A 15,000-nucleotide genomic window follows, 5' to 3' on the forward strand; every position below is an offset into this window, starting at 1 on the left:
TGGGCGGACACAGGAAGCTTTGCTTCCCTAGTCCACGTCGAAAGGATTCTGTAAGAGCTGATTCCTTCCTCTAGTGGCCTCGCAGACTGTCCTGTGTTGTTTTTCTTGGGCTGGAGAATGAGTTTTCTCTGTGGCCCGGCGAAATAGCTTCACCTAACTTTGTTCTGGTTGGGAGGAGGATAGCAAGTATTGCTAGTATTCCTCCCTAATAGAAAACTCTAGGTTAGGATAAGCTTCCCTAACTGCTGAGTGTGTCTCTTGTTAGAACGAAGTCTATAGGACCCTTATCCCTTCCCCACCTCTCTTTCTTTTATTTTCTTTTGGCCGCAGTCCTACTTCCGTACCTAGTGTCGGTTAGGATGGAGGACCGGCTCAGCTCTCTGCCGGCTGGCAATTACGTGTCAGCCGGCCGAGACCCTTTGTTCTTTGCAGAGTGAACCCCAGACCTCCCTTGCCCTCCCTTCCATGTCTGCCGGTAGAGCCCGGCAGGCTATGGATTTTTTGGAAGCCTGAATGCTACATTCTCCCCTTCCATAAGTTCACTCTTTCTGGATGGAAGGTCGATTGGCAATGCCGCCTTATAACCTTACATCCATACTGTTTCTCTGACTATTGTGTTGTACCCCTAACCTGGCTGCCGGCTTAACAGCCGACAGCTGGACAGGTGGAGGTTCTCTTGTTCTTGGCTACTGCCGGCGGGCATGGGTATTATTACCTTTGACTGGCAATGATTGCCGGCCAGCACATAGTTGCGAATCTGTGGGCTGCCGCCTATTAGTTAAAGGTAGTATATCTTTCAACTATACAGGGGTAGATGCCGGCCGGCACAACAGCATGCGATGTACAATATTTGCTATATTTGTAGTGTAGTACACACTGCATTAATAAACTGCAGTACAGAGTTTGTGATGACACCTAAGTTCTTCATCATACTTAATGTTATCTTGTACAGCCTTTTGTTGAGACCGTACAATCTATAGAAAGTAAGTTCTTTCTGTATTCTTTCTATCCCGTATATTGAAACTTTATCTCAAGGTGTGAACTACACCTCAAATTTCAGTTTAGGAAATTACATAAGGTATTCTAGAATAGAATTAAACTTAGTTTTAATATCTTGGGAGGTTTCAGCAATTGACTGGATAGGAAATACAAGTATGTGTCTTTCCTTCTTTCTTTTATAGCTTTTCTATATAAGCTAAATGCTTCAATATAAGTGAAATCCTTCACTTAATACTCATGGATTTTTCTTCTCTTTACAGGAGGACCATCCGAATTGCGGGAGTGTGTTCTGTAATGTCCGTAGTAAGAACTTCTGTGGACATCAACTTTGTAGGAGGCACGCAGCATGCACAGCCTCCAGAGGTGATCTCTGGTATTGAGACCCTCAGGTTTGTACAGTTTGTTCTAACCTGATTACCGATGCTTTTGACGACCCTAAGTCGACGGAGTCAAGGGATGCTACCAGGGAAATGTTACGATCCTGGGTAAGGGGTTTTCAGAAAAACACCTCAGGCCCCCACCTTCCAAATTAGAAGATGAGGGCCTACCTTTTCCCTAAAGCATCGGCTGATGCAATCATCCCCCAGCCTCAGGTGGAGATACCAACTGCCCAAAATCCGGTAGATTCTGAAGTCTCGGCCGCCCTTCAAGACATCCAATTGGACGATAGGATGTCGGATTCTACTGAGAAGGACCTTCTAGGAGAAGGTCAGGAGGAGGAGCTGTTCCAGGCTCCTCAAGTAGAAGAGGAAGAAATCGATGAAGTGTTGGTTCCATCGGTTCTGTACCCAGAACCTGTTCCCTCTACATCGTCTGATATCCCAGATGAACTGGGAAGGACTCTTTCTTCCATTGTTGAGATGATCCAACAAATCTAAAGGAAGAATAATGAGAAGGAAGCTGCAATGAAACTGGAGATACGCAGACTTGCAGCATCATGTGGGCCCCAGAAGAGGCTCAGCGTGAAGGATCTTCCTTTGCGCTCGGATACCAATCCTTGGAGGTATGCCGAACACATGCCAATGACAACCGGAAAGATCGTGATCTCAGAAAAGTTGGGAGCAATTCCCCTGGAAGAAGTGGAATTTTGGCCCAACAAAGATTCTTATCCGGACTGCTGTATCCGTCTTAGGAAGGAGCAAGCCTCAAAGGAGGAGACGGAGCCGAAGGAGGTCATAGTTTTTACCATAGTAAAGCTCAGACGTTACTAGCGAGCTCGATGAAAGAGAGGGGCTTCACTAACACAAAGGTGCCCGCTTTGAGTAAGAAGGTTCCCTCCTTTGTGGCCTCTCCTACCAGAACCTTTAGCTTCTTGGAAAAGGGATATAAGGCAGCCTTAAAGGCTGTTATCTCTGACCTTGCCCTTGGACCAAGAAGACTGGAAGGATGTAAACCTTACCTTTTAAGTTGGGAAGCTAGAAGCTGATATTGCTGAACGTCAGTTCAGTGAGGCACTTCCAAAACTGTCCGAGGTTCTCTTGCGTAGAGAGCAAGAGACAAAGGAAAGACTTGCGGCATCGATGTCATTGCAAACGACACTAGAAACGATGGCAAGTGACCCCAAGAACCAGGACGTGTTCATGGTTGTGGCAAAAACCCATCTGGCCACAGTTACGAAGGATCTCTATAGCTTTATTAAAGCTAGGAGAGCCTGTAAAGAGTTCGTGTTCGCCTCGGCTGCGGTGAGGCACGAACAGAGGAAACTAATATCTTCTCGTATTTTGGGTAAAGACCTCTTTCTTAATGAAGTGGTTAAAGAGGTAGTAGACAAGGCCGCCTCAGAGAATAGGAACCTTCTCAAAAAGTGGGGCTTAGATCTTAAGAGAAAGTCTTCTCCAGATGAGGGTCCCCAACCCAAAAGGAAGGCAAAAAGGCCTAGGCCATCCTCTCGGCAGGCTAAACCCTACCGACAGCAACATCAACAATAACTTCCTGTGACCGCGGTGCCTCAGATAGTGGCAAAACCTCCAACCACGTACCAGCTGGTACCTCAACAAGTGAGTTTTTAACCCAGCCTTCGAAAGGCAGACTTCTTCCTTTAGTTCGAGAGGTAAAGGAACAGCCAGAGGTTCTTCTAGACGCCCTTCAAGAGGAAGGGGATACAGGGGAGGGCGCAGTCAAGGAGTCAAGGCCTCAGGTCCACAACAGCAGAAGTAAGATACTTCCAGTAGGAGGAAGACTACAGCTATTTAGGGATCGCTGGAGCTTCGATCCCTGGGCCCACAGCCTAATTAAAAATGGACTAGGTTGGAGCTGGAGCAGTTCTCCACCTCAATTCCCTCAATTCTTCCAACACTCATCCCCGTTCTGGAAGAATATGTCCGAGAACTCTTAGACAAAAGAGTAATCCTGAAAGTCAAGTCCATAAAATTCCAAGGAAGGCTGTTTTGAGTTCCAAAGAAGGACTCAAAAATTCTCAGAGTCATTCTAGACTTGTCGCCACTCAACAAGTTCATAGAGAACTACAAGTTCAGAATGCTCACGCTTCAACACATAAGGACCCTACTGCCCGGAAGGGCATATGCTGTCTCTATAGACTTGTCTGACGCTTATTGGCATGTTCCAATTAATCATCGCCTCTCCTCCTACCTAGGCTTCAAGTTACATAGAAAACTTTACGCCTTCACAGCCATGCCTTTCGGGCTACACATAGTCCCCAAGGATTTTCACGAAGTTAGCGAACGCAGCCGTCCATCAATTACGCCTAAAGGAGGTCCAAGTAGTAGCCTTCTTGGACAACTGGCTGGTGTGGGTAGCATCCAGGACAGAATGCATGCAAGCTTCTAAGATAGTGATCCAGTTCCTGGAACATCTGGGATTCAAGATCAACATCAAAAAGTCTCGACTTTCTCCGGCTCAGAAATTTCAGTGGTTGGGAATCCACTGGAATTTGGAGTCACATCAATTTTCCATTTCTGGTAGGAAGAGGAAAGAAATAGCAGGATCTGTCAAGAGACTATTTAAATCCAAACGGATATCAAGAAGCGAACAGGAGAGAGTGCTGGGCTATCTGCAGTTTGCTTCAATAACAGATCCAGTGCTAAGAGCACAGCTTAAGGTTGCAACAGGAGTCTGGAGAAAATACGCATCAAACGCGCGAAGAGATCTATTAAGACCACTACCGACTCGACTGCGAACGCTTCTCAAGCCGTGGTCCAATGCCAAGCAATTGAAGAAATCAATACTTCTTCAACCTCATCCCCCATCAGTAACTATCCACACAGACGCCTCAAAGGAAGGCTGGGGAGGTCCCTCTCATAAGATGAGAGTCCAAGGAGCTTGGTCCAATCTTTTCAAGTCATTTCTCATCAACTTTCTAGAAGCCATGGCAGTACTTCTGACACTAAAGAAAGTTTCTCCTCGCCACTCGACCCACATAAGACTGGTTCTAGACAGCGAGGTGATAGTGAGATGCCTGAATCGACAATGGTCAAGGTCACCTCAAATCAACCAACTGATGTTGGACATATTCCGTTTGGCGGAAAGGAAGAAATGGCACCTGTCAGCAGTTCACATTCAAAGGTTCCGCAATGTGACGTCGGACGCTCTATCCAGGTTTACACCTATAGAGTTAGAATGGTCCCTTGACGCAGGATCGTTCTCCTTCATGTCGAGTCAAGTCCCAGAGCTGCAGATAGACCTCTTTGCGATGAAAGACAACAAGAAAATAGATCGTTACGTGTCCCTATACGAGGATCCGCTAGCGGAGGCAGTGGACGCTATGTCCCTGGACTGGAACATATGGTCCAGTATTTATCTGTTCCCTCCGCACAACCTCCTTTTGAAGGTCCTCGATAAGCTGAGATCCTTCAAAGGGAAAGCCGCAATAGTGGCCCACAAGTGACCTAATAGCGTGTGGTTCCCTCTGGCATTGGAACTACGACTAAAATTCGTACCGCTACCGGATCCATCCCTGTCTCAGCGAGTACAAAAGTCGACTGTCTTCACTTCATCACAGAAAACACGGAACCTACATCTCATGATTTTCTCTCCTTAACAATGAGAAAAAGATTCAGTGTTAAAAGTCAGTTTAGAGTTTTGGAGGAAACCAGAAGACATTTTGAGGCTTCAGGGAAGAAACAGATATCCCTTGTCAAGGCGAAGAAACCAAAAGAAATCTCGACAGATTCCTATTTATCATTCTTCATTCACCTTCATGAGCAAGGTTTAGCAGCCAACACAATTCTATGGTTCAAGTCTGCCTTGACCAGACAGATACCATATGCCTTAAAGGTCGACCTTTTTAACGACGTCCTTAATGAACTACAAAGGCCCATGATAGGCTTAGCCCTTCAGCGCCTCCAAAGACCCTTTGCATGGTCAGTAGATAAGATTCTTCATTGTGTATAAATAATGAACAATGAGGAATGCGCTTAGAAGGCCTTGAATTTTAAGTCATATTTCTGCTTGTACTCACTTTGGGGGCCAGAGTTAGTGAAATAGTGGCTCTCTCTAGAGAGGAAGGGCACGTCCAGTTCTTGGAGGGAGAACTGAATCTATTTCCAGACCCAACGTTTCTTACCAAGAACAAGCTACCCACCAACAGGTGGGGTCCCTAGAGAATCTGCCCTCTGAAGGAAGATGCATCTCGATGTTCAGTGGAGTGCCTAAAGGTCTATCTTCATAGAACTTTAGACTTTATGGGAGGACTGCTGTTCAGAAGAGAAACCCTGGTTCAAAGTTATCTATAACTAAGGGCGAAACTCACCCGTGTAATTTGCAGAACGGATCCGGACAGTACACCCGCTAGTCATGATCCAAGGAAAGTTGCCTCTTCCATAAAATATCTTTAATTATATGGACTTTGAACATCCTTGTTTGTACACCGGCTGGTAGTCATCCAAGGTGTTTTTTATGGACTATGCGAAGCTAGTGGAGCAACTTAAGAGGTCTGTGGTAGCAGCAGGTAGAGTTCTTTAACCTTCTGTTTTAAATCTGCGAGGAACAGTGTAATTAATTTGGGACGATTAATCAAGAGGGAGCGTGGGTAGTTACTGTATGTTACTACACACTGAGCGATATGCCACGAAAGTGTCCTTACGAACTGTTCCATTGACGTCAGCGAACTATAGCATAATACGGATACTTGTGCCAAGCGTTTTTTACGCTAGTGTAAATAAATAGTATACAGACTATATCATTATTGTTAATAATTCAATTGAAGTGGCCAATCTGTTTCCTAGTAAACGAAACAATATTTCTGTTGACTGTTTTTCTTTATGCTTTGATGCATATCATCCACATTTTATAAATTTTATAAATGTTGATCTGATATGTACGTTTATTAAATTTTAATAAACTAGTTCTTAGTGAACCCTACATCTTATTCGCCCACACTCATTTTATTAGAAATGTATGGAGCATTAAGATTAAAATTTGGATATTTTTATCATGGTATGTCTTTTAAGACTGTTCTCGGATTCAAGCAAAAGTCCACTCACTCTAACCCTTTCTTGGGAGGGTTGACGTGTTACCCTAACAGGATAGAGGCGAAGAGGCAAAATTTGTTCCTATGCAGATACAACCATTATCCAATAGTTTATAAGAGTAGTCACATTGGGGAAAGTATCACAAATTCATACTGACATTGGTGACTCTTATACATACTTTGCTTTATATTGTATAGGGCGAGACCACTATACACGCTTGTCATTTTGTCATCCATAATTATTATGTACTCCTCGAGACTTTTTCCAGAGTCTAGTACGACTCTTCCCTGTAGGGGGCAGGAAGCACTAACATAGTTCATGCTTAGATGAAATGATGTATGACGGTAACATAATAGGTCTCTAGGTCTAGACGGACCAGGAAAATACTTTCTTGAGAGTACGGCACTGATTGAGAATCAACATAATACAGTAATGCTCTGGTAAACTTCCATCAGGACGACATGGCCTGAGCCTAAAAAACGGATTTAGAGCGAAGCAAAAAATATATTTTTGGGTGAGGTAGCCATGTCGTCCTGATGGATCCACCCTTCCTTTTATTGTAAAAGGGCTTATTGACCCCTCCCTATAATACAGTATCTGTAGCACCTCGTATATCAATACAAGGAATAAAGAAGGCCCTACCGCCTTCATCAGATACAATAACCCCTCGAAGCGTTAATACTGTTCGGGGTGAAGATAGGTATGTGACGTGTCAAGAATACGTCCTCTGATATTATGCGATATCCCTGTGAGATTATTTATGGATATTCGCTCCAGGAGTTAGAATTCTGGATACCTTAAGGTAAAATTCTCTGGGAATATCACTCTAGTCAAATATACCCTAGGAAGCTACCTATTAGGAACGTCCATCAGGACGACATGGCTACCTCACCCAAAAATAGATTTTTCACTTTGCTCAAAATCCGTTATATATATATATATATATATATATATATATATATATATATATATATATATATATATATATATATATATATATATATATGTAAATACTGTTATACTGTACTATATAACACTACGCGAGAGGTACTAGAAGAGAAACTGGAGGAGTGGAGAAGAGATATGGAAATAAGAGAATTGAAGATCAGCAGGAAAAAGACAGAGTATTTGAGATTGAGAAAAGGGAAGAATGGGAAAGTTAGCTTACACGGAGAGATATTGAAAAGAGTTGAAAATTTCAAGTATTTTGGATCAACAGTTGCAGAGGATGGTGATCAGGGGGCAAAAATAAACCACAGAATAAACGTAGGATGGAAAAATTGGAAAAAAGTTTGTTGAGTACCATATGACAGGAAAATAAGGGTTAAGTTGAAGGATGAAAGTGCACGGGACAGTTGTGAGACCGGCAATGAAGTATGTGGCAGAGATGAAAATGTTGCGATGGATATAAGGGGTGACAAGAAGAGATAAGATACAGATTGAGGTAATAAAGGGTACCACAGTAGTTAGAAAACTATCAGATAAGATCCAAGAAAGTAGACTAAGGTTATAGGGTCATGTCATGGGAAGATATCAACTATATATTGGGAAGAGAGTGATGGAAATGGAGGTACAAAGAACGCGAAGGAGAACAAAGCGAAGGTGGATGGATTGTATCAAAGATGACCTTCGATCATAGGGATTAACCGGTGATGAAGCGGGGGACAGAATTAGATGGAGAACGCTGGCCAGAAACATTGACCCCACATAAAGTGGGAAAAAATGCAAACAAAGAAGAAGAAAAGGATATATATATATATATATATATATATATATATATATATATATATATATATATATATATATATATATATATATATATATATATATATATATATATATATATATATATATATATATATATATATATATATATATATATATATATATATATATATATATATATATATATATATATATATATATATATATATATATATATATATATATATGCATATATATATATATATATATATATATATATATATATATATATCTATATATATGTATATACATATATATATATATATATATATATATATATATATATATATATATATATATATATATATATATATATATATATATATATATATGTATATACATATGTGTGTATTAATTGTATATATATATATATATATATATATATATATATATATATATATATATATATATATATATATATATATATATATATATATATATGTATATACATATGTTTGTGTATTAACTGTATATATATATATATATATATATATATATATATATATATATATATATATATATATATATATATATATATATATATATATATATATATATATATGTATATATATATATATATATATATATATATATATATATATATATATATATATATATATATATATATATATATATATGCGTATATATATATGTATATATATATATATATATATATATATATATATATATATATATATATATATATATATATATATATATATATATATACGTATATATACATATGTATATATATATATATATATATATATATATATATATATATATATTATATCTATATATACGTATATATTCATATGTATATATATATATATATATATATATATATATATATATATATATATATATATATATATATATATATATATATATATATATATATATATCTATATATACGTATATATATATGTATATACATATATATATATATATATATATATATATATATATATATATATATATATATATATATATATATATATATATATATATATATATATATATATATATATATATATATATATATATATATATATATATATATATAGTTATATATATGTTATATCTATATATATATATATATATATATATATATATATATATATATATATATATATATATATATATATATATATATATATATATATATATATATATCTATAGTTATATATATTTATATCTATATATACGTATATATGCATATGTATATATATATATATATATATATATATATATATATATATATATATATATATATATATACATATACATATATATATATATATATATATATATATATATATATATATATATATATATATATATATATATATATATATATATATATATATATATATATATATATATATATATATATATATATATATATATATATATATATATATATATATATATATATATATATATATATATACTATATATATATATATATATATATATATATATATATATATATATATATCTATAGTTATATATATTTATATCTATATATACGTATATATGCATATGTATCTATATATATATATATATATATATATATATATATATATATATATATATATATATATATATATATATATATATATATATATATATATATATATATATCTATAGTTATATATATTTATATCTATATATATATATATATATGTATATATATATATATATATATATATATATATATATATATATATATATATATATATATATATATATATATATATATATATATATATATATATATATATATATATATATATATATATATATATATATATTTATATATATATATATATATATATATATATATATATATATATATATATATATATATATATATATATACATGTATACAGACATACCTTGACATAAAAGCATAATGCGTTCCTTGACCGAGGTCGTAAGTCAATTTATTAGTATCTCAAGTCAATTTTTCCCTTATAAAAGTGTTGAAAAACTCGAACCCATTCCTGGCCTCTTAGAAAACCACAAATTAATTGTATATAAAAATGGAAAAACATTCTCTTAATTGCTATGATACTTTACAGTATATATACACACACAAATTAGAAGCTTTTAAACCAAATCTCATTTAATGAATCAAATTACTAATTGATGAAAATCAACAATTTATGGAGTTCAATAGAAATAAATTAATCATATTGGGTATAAAGCTTTTTCGAATTCTGGTCAGGACAGAAACAGATATTTTGATAATAATAAACTTTATAATAAAGAAGAATTGTCTGGCTATATATCATCATCATCATCATCTCCTTCTACGCTTAATGACGCAAAAGACCTCGGTTAGATTTCGCCAGTCGTCTCTGTATTGAGCTTTTAATTCAATACTTCTACATTCATCTCCTACTTCGTGCTTTATAGTCCTAAGCCATGTAGGCCTAGGCCTAGGATCTGCAATAAAATGGGGTTAAATTACGAAGATTTTACCTTCGAGAGGTGGAAGGAGGGAGGAAGGGAAGGAGAGTGAATTAGATGGTATCATATTTACTTTTTTTTACACAAAGCATAACACCTAAACCTAGAATTAACCTAACTCGGTTTAGCTTTTTTTTTTTTTTTTTTTTTTTTTTTTTTTTCCTGCTTCATCTTTATCGTCATCATGTGTTCTTTTTCTTCTCACTGCCAATAGTATCACTCCCTTTCTTAGGCCCATCACTACTTAAGAAGAATGTTCACAAATATACAGTTAAAATCACTTAAAGAACGCAAAGACAACATAAAATATATGTGTTGAAGTGGATGATCACGTGAAATTAACAAGTGATGCAGGATTAGAGCACTCCTGGGCGCTCAGGCACCTAGCAAAGCTTCTGTAAGCATCCTCGTATCTCAAGTTTGAGCTCGTATCTCAACGCAAAAAATTCTTTTTCCACATCTTGCTCATTACTCAAAATACTAGCATGTTGGGGCGCTGATGTCAGGGTATTACTGTACATGTATAAGTATAAGTATGTGTGTAGGTATATAAAGTATATGTGAATATGTGCACGGGAGTTAGTATTGCTAGTCATGACCCATCTTTAAAAGTATATGAAGAAACTAGTTTCGATGAAGTGTTTCTGCATTGGAATTCATCCACAAAAGCAAGTAAAGTACGTATATCTGCCTGCATATATACAGTGTATATGTGAGTGTACTTGTGCATGTATAAACGCGTGTATGGTATCTTAAAGAAAATTACTATCTACGTACTTTTAGGATGCCATAAGCCACCAAGAGACCACTCATGAAGAAGAAGCTGTCAACAGAAGGATATCCATTCATCAGAATCTGGTCGAGCCAGTTCCCATGGAAAAGCTGAGGAAGAAGAATCACTGTATTTTCTTGTATTTTTTGCTGAAGTTTTAAGCAAGATTATCACATTATCAATTTCAGTGGGGATTTATTTGACCATACTTATAGTCCCAAGATTATAACATTCTTTATTAATTTCAATGGCAAATTAGTTGCCCATACCAACAGACCCAAAATTATAAAAATTTTAATCAATTTCAGGCGGACTTAGTTGTCCCTATTTACATTTCCAAGATTATCATATTCTTTATTAATATCCGGGGGGTGGGGAATAGTTTCCCATAAATACAGTCCTAAGGTTATAAAAATCTTTATTGATTTTAGGCGGAAATTAGTTGCCCATACTTACAGTTCCAAGATTATAACATTCATTATTCATTTCAGTTGGGAACTAGTTACCCATACTTACAGTCTCAAGATTATAATATGCTGTATTAATTCCAGGTGGAATTAGTTGCCCATAACTACAGTTCCAAGATTATAACATCCATTATTCATTTTAATGGGGAATTAGTTACCCATATTTACAGTCACAAGATTACAAAATTTTTTATCAATTTCATGGGGAATTAGTTGGCTATACTTACAGTCCCAAGATCATAACATTTATAATCTAAGGGGGGATTAGTTGCCAATACTGACAGTCCCAATATTACAACAATCTTTATTAATTTCAGGGGGTGGGGGGAATTAGTTGCCCATACTTACAGTTCTAAGATTATAACATTCATTATTCATTTTAGATGGGAATTAATTGACTATACTTAAAGTCCCAAGATTATAATATTCTTTAATAATTTCAGGGGTAAGATTAGTTTCCCATACTTAGTCCCAAGATTAAAACATTCTTTAGTAATTTAAGGGTGGAGGATTAGTTGCCCATACTTACAATCCCAAGATTATAACATTCTCTATCAATTTCATGGGGGTATTAGTTACCCAAACTTACAGTTCCAAGATTATGACATTCTTTATTCATTTCAAGAGGGGGGGGGGGGGGGTAAATTATTTGCCCATACCTACAGTCCCAAAATTATAACATTCATTATTCATTTCAGTAGGGATTTAGTTAACCATACATACAGTCCTAAGATTATAACATTATTGATTTCAGTGCAAAATTAGATGCCCCTTCGTACGTACAGTCCCCAGATTATAACATTCTTTATTTATCTCAGGGGCCAATTAGTTGCCCATACTTACAGTCCCATGATCATAATATTCTTTATTAATTTCACTGGTATATTAGTTGCCCATACTTGCAGTTCTAAGATTATAACATTCCTTATTAATTTCAGTGGCAAATTAGTTGCCCATACTTACAGTCCTAAGCTTGTAATATTCTTTATTTATTTTTCATATTCAGAAAGTCAGTGGAGAATGAGTTGCTCACACTTACTGTCCTAGGAGAGAATCTATTGTCAGTACAGGTCAACTGAGAATTTACTGCCTATGACCATAACAAACAGATATTTACTTTATTCATATGCACACTGACAACAACAACAATATTGCGTGTATTTATGTATTTAGTTCTTACATAGAATTTATTGAACATATTCACAGTACCAGTAGTAGATTTTTTGTTCGTACCTGAAGTGCTAAAAGATAATTTGTAGCCCTTAGTCATAGTGCCGACACAAAAATTTTTGTATATAATTATAAAGTCCAAATTATAGTGGAATGCGTATTATACCAAAGAGAAATATATAACCAATAATTCCCAGCGAGCAGAGAGTTCATTAGCTAATACTTATAGTGCCATATTTATATTATCAAGTTTCTAGTGTCATTCTTGCAGTAATATGCTTATAACACAACTAAGGGAATGTTGCCTATTCTTAGAGGGTCATATTTATAGTATTATGTTCACTGTGCTAATGTTACAGTACTTACAGTATTAACAGGAAGTTAATTCTCCTTTTTGTTGTACCCTACATGGTATATAAAGACGCTAGTGACCTTATAAGTGCGCCAGTAGAGAGTTCGCTATAATGAAAACAGGGAATATATGGCTAATACTTAAATTACATTACACACAGAAATATACTCACAGTGCCTATGCTGAATTTGTTACCCTCTAATATGAAGACCATCATGTATTGATGACACCAAACGACCCAAGTCATTGACAGCACCCTGTCGAGGAAGAGACAATTATCACTTGAATTTATTTCATATGAAAATCATCTTCAGCGCATTCCCCTTAGAAGGGTAGTGCCATTAGTTTTCAGGCCTTAATTAAGGGTCTGTGCAGAACTCTTTCGTCCCCTAGCTGCAGTTGTTTATACCATCTTGTTTTACCTATAATCTCGTTTTCTTTCCTCCTTCTTCCTGCTCAACCTCTTTAGATATTTTTTTGTAGTATAATAACAAGGTTTTCCATAGCTCTACGTGGCTCTAGCAGTCTCCAACGCTGGCCTCTATAGCCCCAGTTTATAGATCTAATGCAATCTTCAACCTGCTCTTGTGAAGCGAGGAACATTCTAATCTAAGTCCTCTCAACTTGTTCCATAACACAGATATCCAATGGAACCTATATTACGTTACTCCCTTTAAATATTATAGCATAGTCTGGTCACCTCATGCTTCTACATGGTCAAAATCATAGCCAAAATTTCTAGAGTTTGAAGCAGAAGGCCTCATTATTAAGTTCGAGTACACTAAACGATTGAATAAAAATTAATTTAATATATACTTCAAGTCAACTTGAATAAAAGAACATCAATTAAATAAAGTTGTAAGTGTAAAAATGTAGAAGAATGTATGCAAGAGAAAACTCCAGTAATAAAATATCTTTCAAAAGAATATGTGGTACTTTAATGTATACAATGTAAGGATTTAAGAGATAAAAAACATAACATGTACTAGAGGCTCCTTTTTCATCGAGTCTGAGGACACCCAAGGGCATCATGACCTCTTTCAGATTAAACTAAACCCTCTTCCTTCTAAAAATCTATCTTTTTTTTTTCTTTCTTTTTTTACTGACCTCATTCCATAGAGACTTGTTATTGCCTCTTTGTTTTCTGCAGTGTTGATTTGGAACATCTTGTACAAGTTTGTTGAGATGGAAAACACGAGTAAGTACTTCATGGGACCTGTGAATAGGGTTGGTCTTGAAAAGGCTGATAAATGGCATTTTTCATATACATTTCAAGTGGTAATAATATTGCAGTGAGATATTTATATAATAATGTATTGAAAATTAAATTGATACAGAAATTTGAGAATGGCTGGCTCACTTTTGCATTTACCATTTTGTGCATGCAATTAGCGAAATGCAGTATGATATTCCCATAAAAGTGTGTTGATAATTCAAGTGATACAGGCACTTAAGAACGAAAGACCTCTTCACTTAGCTTTTTGTGTATGCAATTAGTTATCAAGTTTTCATATCACTGTGAAGGTAAATATGTCTCACCTCGTCTCATCTCAGTCTTCCCTGTACATT

At 35.3% G+C, this 15,000-nt stretch overlaps 1 protein-coding gene across 2 annotated transcripts in view; it reads right to left on the reverse strand.

Moving 5' to 3' along the window:
* The window catches only part of LOC137641322 (nose resistant to fluoxetine protein 6-like), a 46,935-nt gene that overhangs the window by 17,644 nt on the left and 14,291 nt on the right, over positions 1-15,000 (reverse strand). For both annotated transcript variants that reach the window (XM_068373753.1, XM_068373752.1), the window contains exons 7-10: positions 14,971-15,000; positions 14,539-14,647; positions 13,604-13,688; positions 11,448-11,552 (exon numbers count right to left, since the gene is read on the reverse strand). The exon at positions 14,971-15,000 is cut by the window's right edge and continues 62 nt beyond it. In XM_068373753.1, the coding sequence (XP_068229854.1) occupies positions 11,448-11,552; positions 13,604-13,688; positions 14,539-14,647; positions 14,971-15,000 (329 nt within the window). The remainder of the gene's footprint in view (positions 1-11,447; positions 11,553-13,603; positions 13,689-14,538; positions 14,648-14,970) is intronic.

Source organism: Palaemon carinicauda, chromosome 5, assembly GCF_036898095.1.
Source record: "Palaemon carinicauda isolate YSFRI2023 chromosome 5, ASM3689809v2, whole genome shotgun sequence".
Classification (NCBI taxonomy): Eukaryota; Metazoa; Arthropoda; class Malacostraca; order Decapoda; family Palaemonidae; genus Palaemon; species Palaemon carinicauda.